The 21,903-nt window shown below is 40.2% G+C and overlaps 2 protein-coding genes across 2 annotated transcripts in view; both read left to right on the top strand.

The window, feature by feature from the left end:
• The window catches only part of LOC308377096 (2-oxoglutarate dehydrogenase complex component E1-like), a 34,288-nt gene extending 26,672 nt beyond the window's left edge, over positions 1-7,616 (top strand). The window contains exons 12-13 of the mRNA XM_080853658.1: positions 5,963-6,117; positions 6,391-7,616. Coding sequence (XP_080709784.1) covers positions 5,963-6,117; positions 6,391-6,511 — 276 coding nt within the window. The 3' untranslated portion in view covers positions 6,512-7,616. The remainder of the gene's footprint in view (positions 1-5,962; positions 6,118-6,390) is intronic.
• A 10,152-nt stretch (positions 7,617-17,768) lies between these two features.
• Positions 17,769-21,903, top strand: part of LOC308376868 (zinc finger MIZ domain-containing protein 2-like) — a 33,104-nt gene continuing 28,969 nt past the window's right edge. Inside the window, exon 1 of the mRNA XM_080853355.1 lies at positions 17,769-18,315. The gene's annotated coding sequence lies outside the window, so the exon portion shown is untranslated. The remainder of the gene's footprint in view (positions 18,316-21,903) is intronic.

Genomic DNA, 21,903 nt, shown 5'->3' with positions numbered 1-21,903 from the left:
TCTGGTGACCTGTAACAGACCTTTATCTGATGATCGCAGTGTTCTAGCTGGTGTGTAGTTAGTAAGAGAGTTAGCAATGTAGCTAGGTCCCTGTCCATTTAGAGCTTTGTGTGTGAGGAGGTGGGCCTTAAAGTAAATTCTAAAGGTAACAGGAAGCCAGTGTAAAGTAGATAGGACAGGACTAATGGGTTCTCTCCTTTTAGTTTTGGTTAATAGTCTAGCTGCAGAGTTTTGAATGAGCTGGAGTCTTTCTGTTGTTTTCTTGGGAAGACCAGTAAAAAGTGAATTACAGTAGTCTAGCCGGCTCGATATGAATGCATGAATAAGCTTCTCTGCATCATTTTGGTTTATGAATGGTCGTACCTTTGCTATGTTCCTGAGGTGAAAAAAAGCTTTTTTGGTCACTTTGTTAATGTGAGAGTTGAAATTCAAATCTGAGTCCAGGATGACACCAAGACTTATCACCTCAGGTTTAATCCACCGGGTAAGACCTCCTAGATTCTTGGTAAGCATCTCTCTTTTTGATTTGGGGCCGATAAGTAGGACTTCAGTTTTGTCCTCATTAAGTTTTAGAAAGTTATTGTTCATCCATTTGTTTATTGCCAATAAACAGTTGGTAATGGAGTTTATTGCTGTTGTATCATTAGGTTCAGCGGAAATATACAATTGTGTGTCATCCGCATAGCTATGAAAATCTATACTATATTCTCTGATGATGTCACTGAGTGGTAACATATAAAGCGAAAAGAGTAATGGACCTAAACAGCTCCCTTGTGCAACCCCGTAGCAGCTTTCATGTTTCTCGGATATATGGTCTCCTAGACTAACATAAAACTTCCTTCCTTTAATATATGTTTTGATCCAGTTCAATACACAGTCAGAAAACCCTATAAGATTTTCAAGTCTATTGATTAGGATGTCGTGATCAATGGTATCAAATGCTGCACTAAGATCTAACAGGATGAGGATAGAAAATTTATTTGCGTCACAGTTTTGTCTTAGGTCGCTAATTATTTTGGTGAGAGCGGTTTCAGTACTGTGATGTTTTCTGAAACCTGACTGAAAGACTTCCAAGATGTTATTTTCTTCCAGAAAGGAATCTATTTGGACTAATACTATCTTTTCTAGGACTTTACTAATAAATGGAAGATTAGATATCGGTCTATAGTTTGCTAGTGTACTGGTATCCAACTTGGGTTTCTTTAATAGCGGCTTTACAACAGCTGTTTTGAAGGCATCTAGGAAAACGCCAGTTCTAAGGGATGTGTTTATGATGTCAAGGACGGGACCTGAGACACTATCAAACACTCGCTTAAAGAATGCGGTGGGAATGGGATCAATATCTGAGGTTGTAGATTTACATTCGATGATGATTTTGGAGAGTTCACTTAGTGTGATACATGTAAAAGTTCTCATGGTTAAGTTGCCAGATCTACTGATGTCAATTTCACCTCCAGTAGTAGTAATACTAGCTCTGATCAATGTTATTTTGTTCTTGAAGAACTGAGCGAACTCTTCGCATGTAGCTGCTGAGGATAGTGGGGGGGCAGGGACAGTGTTTAGCAGCCGGTCAATGGTGGAGAACAGAACTCTGGAATTTCCGGCATTTTCTGTAATAATGTTGGAAAAATAATCCTTCCTTGCTAGACGGATGGTTTTGTTATAGGTAGTTAGTGCATCTTTGTAGATATTGTGGTGGATAGTGGTCTTTGTTTTTCTCCATTTTCTCTCTGCAACGCGACACTTTCTTTTTATTTCACTAACATTTTTATTTCTCAGCCATGGGGAGGTCCTTGTAAACTTCTTTTTAGTTTTAAGTGGGGCTACAGAGTCTAACACCGATGATAAGGCAATATTGAAGTTCTCTACCATTTCATTCAGAGAGCAGTCATGACTAGTTGGCTCATATAGAGCAATCTGCTCAGAAAATCTCTCCATAGCTTCATCGTCTAGATGTCTTTTATGGACTAAGAATTCTTTTGTGGTTTTTGGTAAGATGATTTCCACATCAAAAAGTATACAATGATGATCAGAGATGGGTAGATCAGTTATTGAAATATTATTGATGTTTAATCCAGTTGTTATTACTAGATCTAGTGTGTTTCCGTGCTGGTGTGTTGGATCCATTATGTGTTGAGTTAGGTTGAAACTGGGGGGGAGATTTAAAAGCTCAATAGTTCTAGGGTCTTCTTTTTTATTTACATCGATGTTTAGGTCTCCATTCAGGACTATTTTGTCATATCTGGTGACACATAGTGATAATAGTTCGGAGAATTCTTGTATGAATATTGGCGAGAGCTTGGGTGGCCGATATATAATAACAAACAATACAGTTTTGAGCTCTATAGCAAGATATTCAATTGATGTAAATTCACCTAGCTAATAGGGGTGGGCGATATACCGGTTTGATAGTAATACCACGATGTTGCCACGCCATGATATGGATTTTGCAATATCATGGATATCGCGATTTATTTATAATTCATACATTCGAATTTGGCATTAATATTTTTTATTCCAAATTTCAACTGAGTGATAGTACTAAGTAGCTACATCTTTTTTGTATTTTAATCTAACCTTTATGGGTTCTTACGAATAAAAGAATGTATGTTAATGGTTAATATGTGGACCTATTTTTTTGAGCGCACGTCGCATGCACTTGTTGCGCGCATGTAGTGGTAGGCAGCTGCAGTTAGGAGGCAGGTTAACTTTAGAGGAAAACATTAACAATCCAGGATGAGCAAAAACCCAAAAATTGATGTTGCTCAAGGGCAGGAGGATGAATTGGTTAAGAAGAAAGGGGGCACCTCTGTTGTTTGGAACTGGTTTTGCTTTAAAATCCCCGACCAAAAAAGAATAATAGACAGTTGAGTCGCCTTGTTGTTTTAGCCAAAGGTGTAGGCACCAGCAACCTGTAAAATCAACATTCAATTGGCAGCTTGCAAATTGTCTACTGGTTGTTTATCATATTTCATATCATCATTCTTAACACACATAGGTAAGTTACATACAGTTTGAAGCTGATAGCTTGTGATGAACTCGTGTTAATATGTGTGAAAATGAACTCTTTCATACGAAGTTGCAAAGGCACCCTGAGGGTTACTACCTTTTCCCATTATAATTGTATGAGTTAAATCGAGAGAACTATAGCCTATCATCAGCTAGATAACTAGCTATCATTTCATGCAAATGTAACTCTTCCATTTTAATCGTTTATGCTAAGGTTAAGCTAGCACAGCAATTCGATAACCAGTAACAACCAGGAAACACAACTTTAGCTGCAAAGTTTAATTTCTCAAAATCAGCTCACAATCACCGTCTTGGGTTCAAAGTGATTACTTGTGTGATGATAAATGACTCCACATACAGTAGATATAACAATCCTAAGAGAAATAATGGGAAATCGACAGAGCAAGGGCTGACTCTGATATCAATGTAATGTTAATACATATTGCTCATGCTAATATTTAGTCTCCACTCTTCGTCCAAAGCCAAATCTAAGGTCCAACATTTATCAAAAGCAACATGACTAGTCGATAGCGATATTTTATGCCCCGTCGTTTGAAGCGTACCTTTTAGCTCATTGGTCTTGGTCTCCCATTATTTAACATTTACGTTTCGATTGAAATTCCAGTTTCAGGCTCTCGCACGGCCCCTTCATTAAGTAACCTACTGTTTGCCTCCCATCAGTGCTTTTTCACTGCGGGTTTATGTCAGATCAGCAAAACGAAATAGGTTCTACACATACGTGAAATACATAACCTATTTAATGGTGGACAGGACATATAATACAAGTGTCCACAAATACTACAGAAAGCAAAAGGCGTGCGCTCAACCCAGTTAGTAGGGGATTGCACAATCTGAGATCAGGCGCTGTTCGGCGCTGTTCGTCGCTGTGGCGCTGCCTCACCTCGCATGTCTCCTCTGTTTGAACAGTAAATGCGCAAATTCGGCAATTTCTGATTATAAAAATGATTGGAATCATACCGAAATTACAGTTGTAGCACATATCAGTAGAGAATTATTTATTTAATTTGATCATTATTCGATTTATACTTTTCATGATGACATATTTTGCCTTAACTAATATCATTAAGCTAATAATGGCTAATAAAATGTGATTCTGATTTTTTACCCTCATATATCGTGATATCATATCGATATCGTCTGAACAGTGGAAAATATCGTGATATGAATTTTAGCTCACATCGCCCACCCCTACTAGCTAAGTGATTTTGAACATCAGTTTAGATGAGAAAATAGCTGCGACTCCTCCACCTCTTTTTGATTTCCTAGAAACTTGGTGGAAGCTGTAATCAGGAGGACACGCTTCTATCAAAGTTGCTGTTGCCGTGTCATCATTTAGCCAAGTTTCTGTTAGACAGATACAATCTAAATTGTTTTCTTTAACCAGATCGTTAACCAGAAAGGTTTAGTTATTTAGAGATCTGACATTTAGAAGGGCCAGTTTCATCTGTGGGGTATTAACAGGTAAAACAGGGGGAGATATGTTTGTAGGAAGAACATGGATAGTTTTCAACCTTCTAGAACGAGTTTTGGGTTTATAACCATGCATTTTACCATGCCATTTGCTGTTTATGATGACCCGTATGTTTGATGAAATAGCATGGTGGCTGTCCTATTGTTGTTTTTCTTTGGGCTGAAAGTCCATATTACTGAGTTCATGGGTCTCCACAGCCTCCTCCAGGGCATGTTCCTCCACATTCAGTAGCTGGGTGAATTTTTTTTTAAGTATCTCGCTGCCAGTTTTTTTGTGCAGGATATCAAATGAGCCCATGTGGATGATAATCTTTGCATTGTTTGGTTTATTCTTGAGGATTGTATCTCTGACAACAGTTCCTCGACTGATGTGTTGCTAAGGCAAAGATTTTCTGTCCTTGCAAGTTTGACATGTTCTGTCATGGCATCTCCAACCAAGATAGTGGCCATCTGTGGCGTTGTGTTTGCATTACACACAATTGCTTTATCAGTGGTTATGGGGCCAGTTCTTGGGTTACATGCTCAATGGGCCTCCATATACAGTGCCTTGCATAAGTATTCACCCCCTTGGATGTTTTTCCCTTTTATTGCTTTTATAAATCAATCTTGGTCAATATAAGTTGGCTTTTTTGACAAAAGAAATCACAAAAATGCCCTCTTCAATGTCAAAGTGAAAACGGATTTTTTAACAGTTATGTCAATTAAGTAAAAATATGTAATGAAAAATAAGAAATTGCATAAGTATTCACCTCCTTTAAAGTGACTGACCTTATTCAACGGAGGTCCAGCCAATTGGTACTAGAAGTCTCACAATTAGTGAAATATGGATCAGTGTGCAGTGAATGTGTCTCAAGTGATTGTAGTATAACTGTGTCTGGAAGGTCCATTCACTGGTCAGTATTCAGTAATCAGTATTCCTGGCTACCCTTACACCATGAAGACTAAAGAACACTCTGAGCAACTCAGAGAAAAGGTTATTGAAAAGTATAAGTCAGGGGAAGGATAAATAAAAATGTCCAAGGCACTAGACACCCCAGGAATTCTGTTAAATCCATCATCAAGAAAGGGAAGGAATATGGCACATATGTAAATCTGGCTAGAGCAGGCCGTCCCCACAAATTGAGTGACCGTGCAAGAAGGAGACTAGTGAGAGAGGCCACCAAGACTTCAGAAGCAAAGTTTGGAGAGACTATGCAAACAACAACTTTTGTTTTCATTTTGACATTAAAGAGGGCTTTTTTATTTTTGTGTCAAAATAGCCAACTTATATTGACCAAGATTGATTTATAAAAGCAATAAAAGGGTGAATACTTATGCAAGGCACTGTATATATATATATATATATATGCTCACTAGAGAGATTCTGGATGTGAAAGGCATAAAAGCCTAAAACAACATCTAGCCCTGTCTGAGTGAACTGACTCAAAACACTCATTTGTGTCTCCATTTTTGTTTCTGTCAGCTCTCTCCATTCCCCTTCGACCTGCTGAAGAGTGAGACTGAGAAGTACCCCAACGCTGACATCGTGTGGTGCCAGGAGGAGCACAAGAACCAGGGCTACTACGACTACGTCAAGCCACGCATGCGCACCACCATCGCCCGTGTCAAGCCTGTCTGGTGAGGTCCCCGTGAGGGCTTCATGGCCTCAGACCACTTCATGTTAGGAACTGGTTTTGTCCATGTTCAACAGTCGGATATTGAGATGCACAGCAAACAAATGGATGGTTTTTAGTACAAGTCATCAGAGCAATCTGTTTCCTAATATACATCAATGCACTGTTGAATATCTAAAGCATGATTGAACTATGCACAATGCACATGTAGGGACATTTCTGACCTGTCAATCTTTGTTGTGTGTCTGTGTCTGTCTGTCTGTCTGTCTGTCTGTAGGTACGCTGGACGTGGATCAGCCGCAGCGCCTGCCACTGGGAATAAGAAAGCCCATCTGTTGGAGTTGTCTCGTTTCCTGGACACTGCTTTCGACTTGGACGCCTTCAAAGAACACGAGTAACAGACTCCCAGCCCTGTAGACGATTGAACCTGTGTTCATATTTCACCTCCAAACAGTGTAGATTCTCTCTCTGGCACATCAGGCATTCCCCCACATGCCCTGTGTAATTGTGTGTGTGGTAATGCAGCCTCATTCTGTGTCCACCACGTTTCCTTCAAAATGAACCCAAATAATCTAGACTCAAACTCAAAACATTTCTTGTGTTAATGTCTGCATCCCCACTTTATGGACGAAAGTAATGTTGCATCTACTGTAAGATGGAGTTTTGACTTCCTCAGGAGAATATATATATAATGACAAGGTTTTAGCATTTTACCCCAGGTTTGAACATGGTTTGTGTCTCTCTCTAAAATCCCCCAAATAATCCCCTCATGTTCAGTGTCCTTCATCCCCTGGCTCTCCGTGGCCATTGCCACCTTCATCACCACTTTTAAGCAACGTAAGGCTTTGCATTATTTTGTGCTGTGATATATTTTCTTTATTTCCTTCTGATTGTTAAAGCTTCAATATGAGTATACTATTAACTGTTTGAGGAAACAGACTGCGGGGTGTCAATGTAACATGGTGACACGGTCTTCAGTGGTCTAGTCAGTCAGAATGGAGCAATGCATCAGCATTTAAAAGAGGTAAACTTTCCCTATCACACAGTGAGTTAGTTTGGAATTTGGACAGGCACATGGGTGGGAGCATTTTCCTGGGGTCAGAATTATAGAGTTGCCATAGAAATGGAGGGGTTGTATATTGCGTTTGTGGCCTTGATCTCTGTTTTCTTCTATATAAGATCAACTCTGATCACTATTGAAAGGCATACTGAAGAGTATGTGTTCAACACGTGCACTTCCAACAGTATGATGGAAATGTCTTTTTGTAATGGGCACCTGATCTTGGTTTCTTTTACTGCTCACTTTTTCCTCCAGTGCCAAAAGGTGAAGGGGTGTGTGAATTATAATGCAACAGTCTAAAAAGGAAACCATGTCATTTTAGCTCAGCGGTTAACAATAAACAAATCCTGTGGAGAGAGCAAATGATTTATTTATTTTCATATGGAATATTTTAATTATTTCCATGTTATGTTGCTTCATTGAATAAAAACATTATCTTCTCACTTTGCCTCATTTTGTTCTTGCTTTCTTGTTTGTTTCTTTAGGGATTAATTAAAAATATGAAATGCATTATAAACATTTAATGCAATTAAAGTAGCTTTGTGGGTTTATTACTATTTCTGTTAGTGCATATACAGCCGCGGAAAAAATTAAGAGACCACTTCAAAATTATCAGTTTCTCTGGTTTTACTATTTATTGGTATGTGTTAAAGTAAAATGTACGTTTTTATTTTATTCTATAACCTACTGGCAACATTCCTACCAAATTTCAAATAAAAATATTGTCATTTAGATCATTTATTTGCAGAAAAATGACAATTGGTCAAACTAGCAAAAAAGATGCAGTGTCTTCAGATCTCGAATAATGCAAAGAAAACAAGCTCATATTCATTTTTAAACTACACAATACTAATGCTTTAACTTAGGAAGAGTTCAGAAATCAATATTTGGTGGAATAACCTTGATTTAAAATCACAACTTTCATGTGTCTTGGCATGCTCTCCACCAGTCTTTCACATTGCCGTTGGGTGACTTTATGCTACTCCTGGCGCAAGAATTCAAGCAGCTCGGCTTCTTTTCATGGCTTGTGACCATCCATCTTCCTCTTGATCACATTTCAGAGTTTTTTTTATGGGATTCAGGTCTCGAAATTGGGCTGGCCATGACAGGGTCCTGATCTGGTGATACTCCATCCACACCTTTACTGGCCTGGCTGTGTGGCATGGAGCATTGCCCTGCTGGAAAAAACACTTCTCAGAGTTGGGGAACATTGTCAGAGCAAAAGGAAGCAAGTTTTGGACTGGAGGGTCTCCTAGTTCGTCTTCTCTGATGAGTCCAATTTTCAGCTTTGCCCAACACATGGTAGTCTGATGGTTAGACGGAGACCTGGAGAGGCCTACAAGCCACAGAGTCTTGCACCTACTGTGAAATTGGACTCATCAGAGAAGACGAACTAGGAGACCCTCAAGTCGGCTTTGGTTCAATCCTTATGGTCTTTTACAAACCTCAGCCAGGCAAAGTACAACGTTGTCCCGGAAGAAAAACTTGCTTCCTTTTGCTCTGACAATGTTCCCCAACTCTGAGAAGTGTTTTTTTCAATTATTTTTTTTTAATTACAAAATCGATTATGAACTTTTCTGAATCGATACAGAATCGTTTTAGAGAGATTAGAGAAAAATCGAATAATTGATTTTTCCCCCCCAACCCTAGGCTAGATATTGGTTTCAGTAATTATACTAGAGGTGTAACCCTATATCAGAAAAGGTTGGGATAGTATGTTCAATTAAAATTAAAAACGGTGATTTGTAAATTATCTTTGACCTGTATTACATTGAAAACAATACAACAGCACATTATTTGATGTATTACCTCATCAATTTTGTTGTTTTTTCAAAATAAACACTTAATTCAATTTTGATTCTTGCAACATATTTCAAAAGTTGGGACACTTTTATTTGTTGCCATTTCTTTTCACATTACTAAAGATGTTTAGAGACTGAAGTGATGACTTTGATCTAACTTTGTCCCATTCTTCCTGCAAACAAGTCTTAAGGTGTGCAACGGTACGGGGTATTCGTTGTCCAATTTTGCATCTCAACACCCGCACACTCTTCTTCCTCCGCCATGCCTTTGAAATTTGTGCAGAATGTGGTATTGCATTGTGTTATGACCCTACTGATCTTGCCCCGCCCCTCGGTGCTACATCTGTCTCTCCTGCAGGGTGCTGAGTGCATGGGTGGTGCCTAGGAGATAATGGGCAGGTCTATAAAATGCCGGGGTTTGCCGTGGACGGCATCTCTTGCTCTTGCTTTGCTGCTCCGTTCAGTCTGTGGCTTTGCTGTGGGGAGAGCCCTCTCCGACCGCCTAGCTCCATGCCAGCTGCTCCCTCCCTCCCTCCCTCCCTCCCTCGGTTTTCACTTTTGTTTGATACTTCATTACACATTTCATGACATTTTCCTTTTAACTCACTATACCGTGTGAATGTATATATTTATATATACAGTGGTGGCCAAAATTATTAGAACACCTGACAGATCTGAGAATAATTACCTTTTTTTTGCCTCCAAAACATGATTTAATTTCACAATGTTCATGAAACATGCAGATGGCTGTTCTGAGCACAACAAATATCAGATGAAGTGAGTCCTACTGTTTTTATCCACTTTTAACTTTAATATGTGGTACGTCCACCTTTTGCAGCAATTACAGCAGCACATCTCTCAGGCATAGAGTCAATATATTTCTTGAGAACTTCAACACTTATGTTATCCTATGCCTTCTGCAAGTCAAGCCAAAGGCTTTCCTTGGAATTTACAATAGATCTGTCGAGTTTATTTTCCAACTTGCCCCGAATTGGCTTGAAGGGTTTGAAGTCCGGACTTTGAGAGGGCCGGTCCATCATTTTCGATGTTCCAGCAGATTCCTTGTTGGCGGTAGATCCGGCAATAGTTATGTTTAGGGTCATTGTCCTCTTGGAAAATAAATCCAGGCCCAATAAGACATCTCCAAAAAGGAACTCCGTGCCTCACCAGAATATTGTGGTATACTTTTGTATCCATGATGCCATCAATTTAGCCAAAGTCACCTGTTCCTGAGGCTTAAATTGCAGCCCACACTATAATACTACCCCCTCCTTGTTTAACTGTTGGCAAGAGACACTCATTTTTATATCTCTCCCCCTCACTTCGTGGATCATACACGCTTTGCTTGTTGCCAAACTATTCAAACCTGGACTCATCAGTACACAACACTTAAACCAATCTTTCTTTGTCCATTTCTTGTGTTCTTTTGCAAATTTCAGACATTACACTCAATTCTTCTCTTTCAGTAATGTTTCTTTGCTGCTATTCTGCCAAAAAAGTCCTTCTTCTCCCTGTTTCCGACGGACAGTTCTTGAAGACACTGTTGCACCATTAGTCATTGTGATGTTGATCTCGTCACACTGTTCTTGTCAAGTCTTTCTTCGGTCCTGAAGACTGAGAATTTTGAGATGCTTCACTTGTGAGTCTGAGAGTTTCTTTTTGAAACCTCTCCCCTTTCGGTTCTGGTGCCATGGTGGTCTTAAGTGTACTTTACAGTGCTTGGACTGCAGCTCAAGTCCTTGGCTATGCGGCAGTAACTCCAGCCAGCATAAAAAAAAAACTTTTTTCGAACCCGTTGCTCACCTGTTAGCTCTTTCTTCACCTTAGGCATGTTCAAAGAGCAACATGTGCTTCAAGACTGCTTCTAGAGGCTTTGGATCTATACCTTTTGGTGGTGTGGCCTCAGTGACAAAACCCTGATGTTACCAATCACTTAATGAGCAGGATAGGCCTTATACATTCAAAAGAATCGCATCACAATCAATTTAACCACAATAACACCTGACAATGATTACAAAAGTAATTTGGCTTCTGTGCAGGAACATGATTGTGTGACATTGACAGCGAAATAGGTCTAGCTTGTTTTTGTACGGAAATTGACCTAAATCTCATTATGATGGCTCTATTTTATGGTTTATAGAGCATAATGATGACTTTGTAGATATTTCATTAGTTTTTAGGGTATTTTAATGGCCAATTCAACAAAAACAACTGAAAACTCTTAAATATGCCTAGTGTTCTAATAATTTTGGCCACCACTGTATATGTTTTCTATTTATGTAAATAAACCTTATTTATTATTGAACGCTACGATGTGGTCTACCCATTTGATGTCAGGGCTGCTTTGAGCCAGGCAGTCTTGACACATTGTCTTGTTGAAATATGCAGAGGCGTCACTGGAATGGATGTTGCTTCAAAATCTTGATGTACTTTTTTCGGCATTAATGGTGCCATCCCGAAAGTCTAAGTTACCTTTGCCAATGGCTCTGACACAACCGCATAGACCCTGGCTTTTGAACTTGTTGCTGGAAACAGTCTAGATGGTCCTTTACTTCTTTGGTCCAGGGCACCATTTGTCCATTTCTTCCAAAAAACACCTGAAATACTGATTCATCTGACCACAATACACTTTGCCACTGTGTGATGGTTCATCCTAGATGCCTCCAAGCCAAGAGAAGTCGACTGCGCTTCTGGACACAGTTAACATAAAGCTTCCTTTTGGCACAGTAAAGTTTTAACTGGCATTTGTGGATGTAACTATGAATTGTAGTGCTTGCTTGCTTAGGCTTGCTCCCTTGCCCTTTGCGCACTGAAATTCCTCCAGATTCCTTGAATCTTTTAATTATTTTATGCACCGTAGAGGTTATCCAAATTTGGAATGTGTTGCAGGCCTGAATGGCAGGAATTGATGTAAATTTACAAATCAAATGAAATTGACCAGCCAAAACATGAAATATAATGAGATACAAGTCAATGTAAATGTATAAATCACTGCTTTCTTTTTCATTTGCAATCTCCATATCGTCCCAACTTTTTCTGATTAGGGGTTGTAGCATGCTAACATTAGATAGCTGGCTCAGACACCTTGCAAATCCCCTCAGACTTATTTTTTGTTACAATAGCAGGCTTTATTATATTGCACAGTACTCCTTGGTAACATTTACAAAATCTAAGCAAAATAAAGTCAGCTTTTTTTTTAGCCTAGCATTCTAGACGTGAGCATAAACACAATCTGATTGGCTAGGGCCGGTGGTGCCGTATTTGCATGAAATGCGATTTGATTAGTTGACGCATGCGTTGCCGTGTTTACAACTTTCGCCGCAAGCAACAGAATGCAACACAGCCACAATTCACTTTGGCAACGGCTGACTTCACCCCATTAAAGTGAATAGGGATCCGTCGTTAACGTTATCGGATCAACGCATAGCAATGCAATGGTGTGAGCCAGGCATTACAGCTCAAAGCTCAGCCTTATTATGGGGTTGCAGTGATGGGGCCGGAACTGAAAGGTTAAGGCCATAGCACCAAGTGCAGAATTTGTGGATTGCTATGCCCACTGACTGAATCTGGTGCTAGGTGCCAGAAGCATTCCTGAGACTTTTGCTACTTTTTCAGGATTCTCGTCTTTATTAGCAAAATCCTTGAAGAGTACCGGCTTCTTTGAGGTAGCTGGCTGCTCAAGGATGAGTAGATTAGTTTGTGTGTCAGATTTCTTCCACTCAAAATAGGCATTTTCTGTGGTTCTTGTTACTTTGGCCTCTCCCTGTACTTAGTTTTTTTCATATTTTTTATTGAATAACCTCAATTGGTAATACATTTGCTAAAATCATTTGTTTGTTTGTGTACTGCTGAGGCAGGAGGATGGAATTTTATGATTACGTGTCCACCTCTAGCGACCCTGGGTCAAGATAGTTTTACAACCAGACTGAACATGTTTTAATGAGCCAACATCTGGGGCATACACAACTTTCAGCTTCCGTCTTCACTCTCCTTCTGACTGAGGTCAGCAGAGTTCTGCGTAAGTGGCTCCAACAATTAATTTAATGTGATTAGCATCCACAGCCCATAATTATCTCCAGGGGATCTTCCTCTTCTCCAAATCATGCTAGTTCATCCATAGCCCTAGTTTCCTCTTCTTGCTCGTGAACAAAGCTGGTAACCATTTGCCTCCTCCTAATATAGCCTTACTCCATGCTTTCTAACTGCCACCCAACCTGAACCCTGCTCTATACTGTAATGTGCCTTGGGAATGTTGAACCACTTCTTGTGGATTCCACTTCTTCCCTGGAGCAGTGTTGACTGCTGGATCCTAAGACTGTGACAAAGCCTTTTGACAAGCCGGATGCAACTTCTTTGCCAAGTTGGTCTTAAGTTACTCCAAAATTCCTTTCCTATACAATGCTTAGTTAGACAACGTAGCACCACAAGCCATTTATTAACTGCCTTATTCATGATCCTTTCAAATTTCTCAAACCTCTGAAATAGCAACTTAGCAACATACAGTCAGAGGCCACCTTACACCATTGTGCGTGTCAAAAGCTCAAACTGCAAGCACCACAATTTAAATTTACCAGGCAAGAACGTCTTATCAATGGTATTGCATTCTCTAAGCACTGCAACCTGTCCTCACCATGGAATTAAACACCTGTTAAGCTCTTCACCGGTCTCTCTACTATAGAAGGAATCTCCTCAACATCAACATAAAAGCTCCCTTCCACCAGTTTCCCCTTACTGATGGATATACTTCTACATTTCCTCTTTCACTTTCATCCTTGCTCATTTCAGATAGTCATTCAACTTAGTGAACAGCCGACGGGTACATGAAGCAGACGTTGTAACTTTAGACATGTTATTTATATAGGCCTAAGCTAGGATGGGAGGTAATCGGGTGCCATTCTGCAGCGTCTCACCACCAACAACCCATTTGCCCTCATAATACCCTCCATTGCTATGATGAAAGCCAATAGTGAAAAAGTGCATCCAGCCATAATACTGTAATAATTTCCTAAAGTGCCACTAGCTGGCGTTACTAGGAAGGTTACGCAAAAGTGACCAGCGATATAAGCTGCCACCACCTTTAATTAATTCCCGGTCTGGTCCGGTGAAAGCACTTTGAACAATCAGGGGATCTATAGGAGTAACAATTATCTTTATTTAAATTCATATAAAGGCTCACGTTGACCCACTCGCAACACACAACTTTGAGTAGGCTACACAATAACGTCTGAATAAATAGCACAGCACACGTGAATAAGTTAAAGCAGGACACAGCAATTCATAGGTTCTACCACAGCAGGAGTCAATAAATCTGACTTAAAAGACACACTCCAAGAGTCAATAAATATGACTTAAAAGACAAACTTATCCAGTAATAAATACACCGTAGAAAAACATGCAATACTATTACTATAAAACACGTGACAAGGATCAGACTTCAATTACATATCACAGTTGCGCAGCGACCGTCAACAACGCTCACCGAAGGACGCACACACACACAAACAGTAGAGTTATTTAAAAGCGGACTTCCCTGTCCGTGTGCAGCGAGACTCCCCCGTCTCGCTGAAAAGCAGGCCACAAGTCTCTGGTTGCACGCTCGTTAAGGTAATTCCACTGGCGTCCACCTATGCTTTCCTGGCTATCTATGATTCCCCCACTGTCTACCTCCGGGCCAGTAAGTGGTTCCCCGGTCTCTTCAGCGCCGGTGGTGCTAGCCAACCACGAACGCCTCAAGTCATTTTCCCCGTCCGTGTGAAACACCAGCGACTACCTCTAGCGTGCCCTCTCTCGTGTCTCTCGACCATTTCCCTCCACCGCTATTAAAACCCTCAGTCTCATCACATTCAGGTGTGTGCAGCCATTGCTGTCAATCAACGACTGCCGAGTGCAATCAGTGTTGTGTGTCCTGTCACAGTTCATCGTTACATTTTCACCACAATACCAATCTCCAAAATCTGCCACCAGGATGAGGTGTAGTTACTTGGGTTGAAGCATAATTGAATATCCTCAAAATATGCTTTGACTGTCACTGAAATCTTCTCAGGGGCCTGAAAGTGTTGGTATATTTTTTTATACCAAAGATAGGTGGAGACAGCCATTAGCAGCCACACCAGAGAACTGCGCCACTTCCAGTGACAAACACGCTGAAACCGCCATTGACTGCTTAGACCAGGAAGGCAACTGAAGAACTGTAACAGCTGGAAAAGAGCCAGTCACGGCAGAGAGCTTTTGGAACAGTTCACTGACATTTGCTGCCAGAGACGAAGACTGCACACGCATCAGCCTGGTCCAGCATGACATCAACTCCAGAAACACACGTCCCATCCGCCTCCACCCTTGCTGCCTGTCCCTATACTAACCAAGCAGGCAGCAGCAGAGCAGAAGACACAGGAAATGGCAGAGCCAAGCAGTAGTCCGTGGGGAGCACCCGCTGAAAGATGGCTCCTATTGTTTCTGCGTTAATAACCACCATCACAATGAGGTCACCTGCATACATTTCTTTCTTAGGAGGTAGACCATGGAGAGCCATAGGGGATTTGCCCCTTCAGAGCCTACCGACAGCAGCCTCCTGTATTTAGCGACAGTAAGCAGCGATCCCAAGTCTTCAGCAGCAGTGAGCAGCAACCTCCAGTCTTCTTCAGAGGCCACCAGCAAGATCAGTGAATGGGAGTTCATTGGTTCTGAGCTGCTGCAGTGAGATCCGGCTTAAAATCTTGTCCTCACTCAGGGCCAGTCCTCCAAGCGTAGATTGTTGATGTCTGTACATTCGGTTTTAGTGTTCCAATGTCGAGTCAACCTTAATGTCAACCTGTATTTTTAGTTAGCAATGTGGAGTCAATTTAATTTGTAAATACCGTTGTGTGAGCTCCCCTGTGTTTCAGCATGTTTGTCCACCCCAAGTCAATCTGAAGTGTCTGCGTACATCAGCCCGCTCCAGTTGCCATTCTGTATTCAATGTCTAAATACATGTGTGTTAAGAAACAGCAAGAAAGTCAAAGATACGCCTGACTTCGTGAGATTGCAAGACTACTATTTTTTTTTTGTCAGGATCTGGATGTAACGCTCATAGATTGCCTGCAGAAGTAAATAATACTACTCATTATAGGCCTAACAAACAATATTACCATATACCTACAATAGTATATCCCTTTTTTGGCCAATGATTATCATACAAGAGGTTTTAAAGATTCTTCAAAAACATCGAACAGAAGAATGTCCTTCAACTTGTATAGGCCTCGATTATTATGTCTACTAAATGTAGAAGAAGGTATAGGCTAATTCCAACATCCAACACAGCTCCTACATAACCTTCTATGAATATCAGCACGCATGCTTAGGACCAGTGTCCGTCCTGTGCTGCAGTTTCCAAGTGTTTGAAGCTGATTTGGCTGATACAAATGTCATGAGGCTTGTTGCAGCGGCATTATACCTAACCAGTTCAACATAATCGCATGACAATTTTAACGTTGTCTACACCAGGGGTATTCAACAGGGGGTCCGCGACCCCCTGGGGGTCCGCGGAGGTACTGCAGGGGGGTCGCGAAATCTTTGGTTGATAAGAATTATTTTTTAAATGTTAAAAAAAAAAAAAAAAATTCAACCAATTTTTTTTCCCACAAATTTAAATGTCTTGCGAATCAGAATTGTATTTATTCCCTTCAAATTTACATAAACATAAATCCAACATATTGTAGCAATAAAATTGATCGAGAAGACGTTATCTTTCAGTCTAATCAACACATTCAGCTACCCACAGGAGCTCTCTCAAGCTGGGCACCGTTCACTCACAGCACCTTTCATGCATATACGACAGCACAGGCACTAGCCAATCAGATCGCGTTTCTGCTCAAGTCTAAAGAGCAAGAAGATCAAAAATAAAAGATGGCGGACCAAACTCCATAGCTGGTCTTGTTGGTCTATAAATTGTTAGTTTGACATTTTTTTGCTTAGATTTAAAAAAAAAAAAAAAAAAAAGAGAAATAGACACTGTACAAGTACACTGTACACTGTCAAAAAACATTAATTGTAACTGAAAAATAAGTCTGAGAGGATTTGCGAGGTGGATGAGCCCCCGAGCAAATGTTAGCATGCCATTACCTACAATCTTAACAACTTGCTAGCGGTGTGATTGGTTTGTTGACCTGTCAATCTCACTATAACATCTATGTTGTCAACACAACTCCATGCGCCAGACTCCTCCTCCGTCATCCTTTGGATCGTGTCAGTCAGGAGTTATTGAAAAGAAGATACATCTCACTAATGTGAGAGGATGTGTGCCATCGACAGATGCTTGAGGATTCACTGTCCCTTTTTTATGTATGATGAAATAAAAACATATATCTGTGAATTATTTTAATAAGTTGTAATTAATTGTTAGCTCAGAGTTGTTTGCAAGATGTATGTTTATAAATGGCAGTGGCACGGCCACCCTGTACCTTTCATGTTGTTAAATGTTAAATTAAATTCAATGTTAAAAAATGTTAAGTTAAATTCGTTGTTCAAAAATGTTAGGTTAAATTCAATGTTAATGAATGAATATATTAACCTTTGTATTATTTGGATAGTTTACACAATAACAGGGTAGCTATGTTTATTTGGCACTAGGCCCAGTATATTATAAAAAACATTTTATGCAATTTATATAGTAGCGGGTCCCTGCTCATCTTGCCATCAGTTTGGGGGTCCCTGGCCTGAAAACGTTGAAGACCCCTGGTCTACACCTTTTGTTTTGCCACTACACTAACGTTCTCGTCTCATCAAAATACAGCAGTGTTGTGCAACAGAACGAAGAAGTCTCCAGCTTAAAAGGCCTGGACATACTGGAATGGCGTAAAACACGGATTTCCACTGCAACCTCCTAGGCTGTGGGAGCTGTCATAGCTGTCTTGCTATTTTGGATAGCGGTTTCACAGGCCAGCTGACGTTGTAACGCGAAGATCCTTGAAGATGTACAATAACCTAAACCATTGTAAACTTCAGTCGTTATAGAATTGCATCTTCGTATGCTCGCTTTAATCTTATTTTTAACACCACAACTGACATGGATCAATCAAATGGATACAATTTGTTTACGAACAAGTTTAGCTGTCGTCAATGATAAAAAAGCTAGCAAGCGTTATCATTACTGCAGTCATCCCACGCTAGCTGGATAGCTAGCTTGGTAGCTTGCTAGCTACCTGGATCTGACATGTAAGAAAAGCAATGCCAGGTTACGATTACTAATTAATAGGATCAGAATTTTGCTGTATTAAGACCCCTGGCAGTGAACTGTAGGTATATGAGCAGCGGCCCACTCATCACACCAAGTATTGCCACGATCAACGGTGGACAGGAGTCAAAGGTAAGGTTGCTTTGTTAACGATAATGAGCTGGTTTACCAGCGTAAGCCATCGCTATGAAGTTGGAGTACGATGCATTACTGACGTTATCGTTATAGCTTTAAGTTAGTTAAACAATCTGCTGTCATTTGTATCGGTATCATGTCTGACTTGTCGAAGTTTGTTACCCCCATGATCTCTCGGGTACGGTTTTAACCTGACATTGTCTCGTTGAGTGTAGCTAGTTAGCGATAGCTAACGTTAGTTTGGTTTTGCATTGACACCGAACAAATGTAGCTAGTGAGCTAACTAGCGAGTAGGTTATTATAGCCTTTGCTAAGCTAAGGAAGCGTGTGTTGTATTGCTTGCTAGCTAGCTAGATGAGCTAGCAATATAAATCGGAGATTTACAGATAACTTTACATGCAGAAAATGTTAAATTATTGTCTAGTGTTCACAGCCTCTTCTTACAGTTCGACATTTTTCAGTCACCCTCCGTGATTGCACGGACATTTTATTGTCGTGAGACCATGAAAAGGAAAATGTTTCCCTTGATGTTTTTTCTCCAGACGGGATTCATTGTTAGCGCAGTATCAATCAGCAATGTTAAGATAAGATATTAAGTAGCTCGGGCTAGTATTATTTAGTAAAAACAATAATTGTTAAGTGCAAACTCACTGGATTAAAACGGAGTATTTAAGCGTGACTAGAGTATAGCGGGTCAAGAGGTATTCAACCGACATGGTTTGACCTACCATATCGCGCCCTTGTATAATGGCCAGTGTAAGTTATATTTTTTTGTGCCATTTTGTGTGCAGTAGGCTAAATGTAACAACACAGACAGGATCTATTTGAATGATCTTGCTAATTTATCCGCTGGTACAATTGGCTAAATTTGTCAATAGTAAACCTAACGTTACAGCTTTGTGAGCATATTGGCAGAAGTGTGTAACTTCCGTTTTCCTGAATAAAAGATTATGGACAAATTGCTGCAGATGACATGGTCTCTTAGACGCAGGCTGGCAAACAGGTATCAGCTGTTCACCATATCAGCAAGTACATTGATTATAAAACAGGCTGTTCAGTTCTGTTGTATTGGGATTTAGATCTGTCCAGTTAAGTGTCTGAAATTAGGCATCATTTGTTTGTTCGTCTCTGGGCACACCGTGCCTAAGAGTTGGAGGAATATATCTATGGCCTGTCAGTCGGTGAGCCTTAAAAACCTGCACTTAAGTTCTCATTGCCTTTGTAGGGTGAAATATTTAACTTATGTTAAAGGTGTGCAGATGTTTCTATTTGTTACCATGAGTTAAAGGTGCAGTCCGTGATTCTAATACAGTACACTTTTTGTAAAATTAAATTAAATTCTCCTCACGTGTCCCATATAAAAAGCCCTCCGCTGTTTGCATAAAGTACTTGATCTGTGGGAAACCGGCATAAAACTATTCCAGCCCATCAACAGCTTGATTCAAGAGCACGATGGGAGGGGTGTAATTATCAATATATGAATCAAAATATCAATAACCTTTCGTCAGAATTGCAGACTGCAAAGTGGGAGAATTCCGAGTTTGAAGAGCTCTAATTGATGCGATTGCCAAAATGCCAAAATGCCAAATTATGTCAGGACTGAGTTCTTTGAACGTTATCCACAAGGAAACAATGACCACGATCATAGTATATAGTCATTATACTATTAATTGTTTTATTAAAAGGGAACATGGGTGAAATATTTCCAACTCACTGTTGACCAATGTGAGTACAGACTAACGATGTTAATTGTCTTGTAAAGCGAGCTAGCTAGCCAGCCTACTGCTTGTTGCACTCAGAAACTTCAACAATGGGAAACAATCAGGGAAGATGCCTTGGCAAACAGTGTCAACGTAAAGGGAAACTGCAAGATTTTTCCACCTAGGCCCTATTTCAAGATATTTTTTTGGTCCAAATTCTTACAAGGAACAATTAATGATTGCAATTCGTCGCGGCCATATTGAAAACGAAAACGAGGCTTAGCTGGGTCAAACCCGACCGGATATCATTCTCTACTATACGAAGAGTAATGATGGATGGAGAATGGACCACAATTCTTCTGCCCTTGCCCCCTATAACCGCGGTATTAATAGATTATTTTTTGCAACTCACCGTCAGCATCATGTTTATTTACTTGACTATTATGAAATGCACCAAACATGGAATGTGTGTGCCAAAATACTGTAGAAGGTCAGAACGTGAGCAACTTTTGAACAGCCTCTGAACGTAAGGAACTTTAATACCTTAAAGTAACAGTATTTAGCAATTGTACTTAAAGGTAAGGGTAAGGATTGGCAATCTAACCTTAAAATAACAGCTTAAAAAATGGGGCCGCTACAATGACGTTTAATATGGAGAATGGCCTCTGTGCTATTGCCATACCAGGGTCCGTAGGCATATCACTGCGTTAGTAGCTCCCGAAGTAGCTTATTTGCCGTCTTGTGTTGCACATGCTTGATGTTTGACTGTGTTAGGAAAGTCTTTGACTAACTAGTTTGTAGAGGTGCACCGAAAATCCGGCAACCGAAAAAATTCGGCCGAAAACGCCAAAAAAGACACATTCGGCTTTCGGTCAAAAGCCAAATGAGTGGCCGAATCAGAGGCCGAAAAGTGGTGGTGACGCAAAATTATACAATCTTGTCTGATTACACAAGCAAGGAGCACAGGCCACCTATACGATCTCAAAATAGTAAAATGTAACAATGACGCCACCCCCTCTAGCTTTTTATGGGTTGTGAGTTGTTTTGTTTATCTCGCCATGAACCGCGGGAATGTTTAATCGAACGTTCGAAAGCTTGTCAATGAGCGTTTTAATGAAATATGATTGATGCAACTCTCAATGGTTGGATGTAGATAGTTTCATAACGAACAACGGCGTGTAAAAAGATCTTCAATGGTAAGACTTGTGCCTCTGTTGGTGTATCATAAAACGTGAGTTTTATTAAAGCATAGCGTGTGCAATGTGTATCTATTTCATTCCGTTTGTTAACCTTTCCTGCTGTCTGTCTGCCCGTAGTTGGGGATTGCAGGGGAGTAAAATGCTCCACGGCCGAAGTAGATTAGTTAGATGTTTTTAACTTCGGGGTTAATTCCCTTTCCTTTACCTCCCTTCCCTTTACAGACAGCAGGAAAAGTTACAAAACGGAATGAAATAGCTACACATTACACACGCTAAGCTTTATTAAAACTCACGTTACTCACATACTGGTTAACACTGTTACAGCACAAAAATCTTTGTCGCTGCATCCAAACTATGCGTCACCATTCTCCCTCCCTGTACGTGCTTCTCTTAAAGGAGCCGCTCCATTTTACTAAACGTTCTTGCAATGTGAATCATTTAAATGAAAAATATGAAATGAATGAAAAAACACCCAGAATGAATTGAAGGGCATTAATGAAACTGATATCAGTTCTCCAACATTTGAAGATTTCAAATGAACATTTTTCCTTGAAAAACATGTCTAAACATTTATTGTAAGCAGTAGATTTAAGCAATATTTAAAAATAGTGTTTTGACAACTTTAAACGGAACTGTCATTTTCGGTTTTCGGTATTTGGCCAAGTGATTAATTATTTTTCGGTTTC

The sequence above is a fragment of the Sprattus sprattus genome (genome assembly GCF_963457725.1).
Source record: "Sprattus sprattus genome assembly, chromosome: 16".
NCBI lineage: Eukaryota > Metazoa > Chordata > Actinopteri > Clupeiformes > Clupeidae > Sprattus > Sprattus sprattus.
This window is presented reverse-complemented; position numbering and strand designations above follow the sequence as displayed.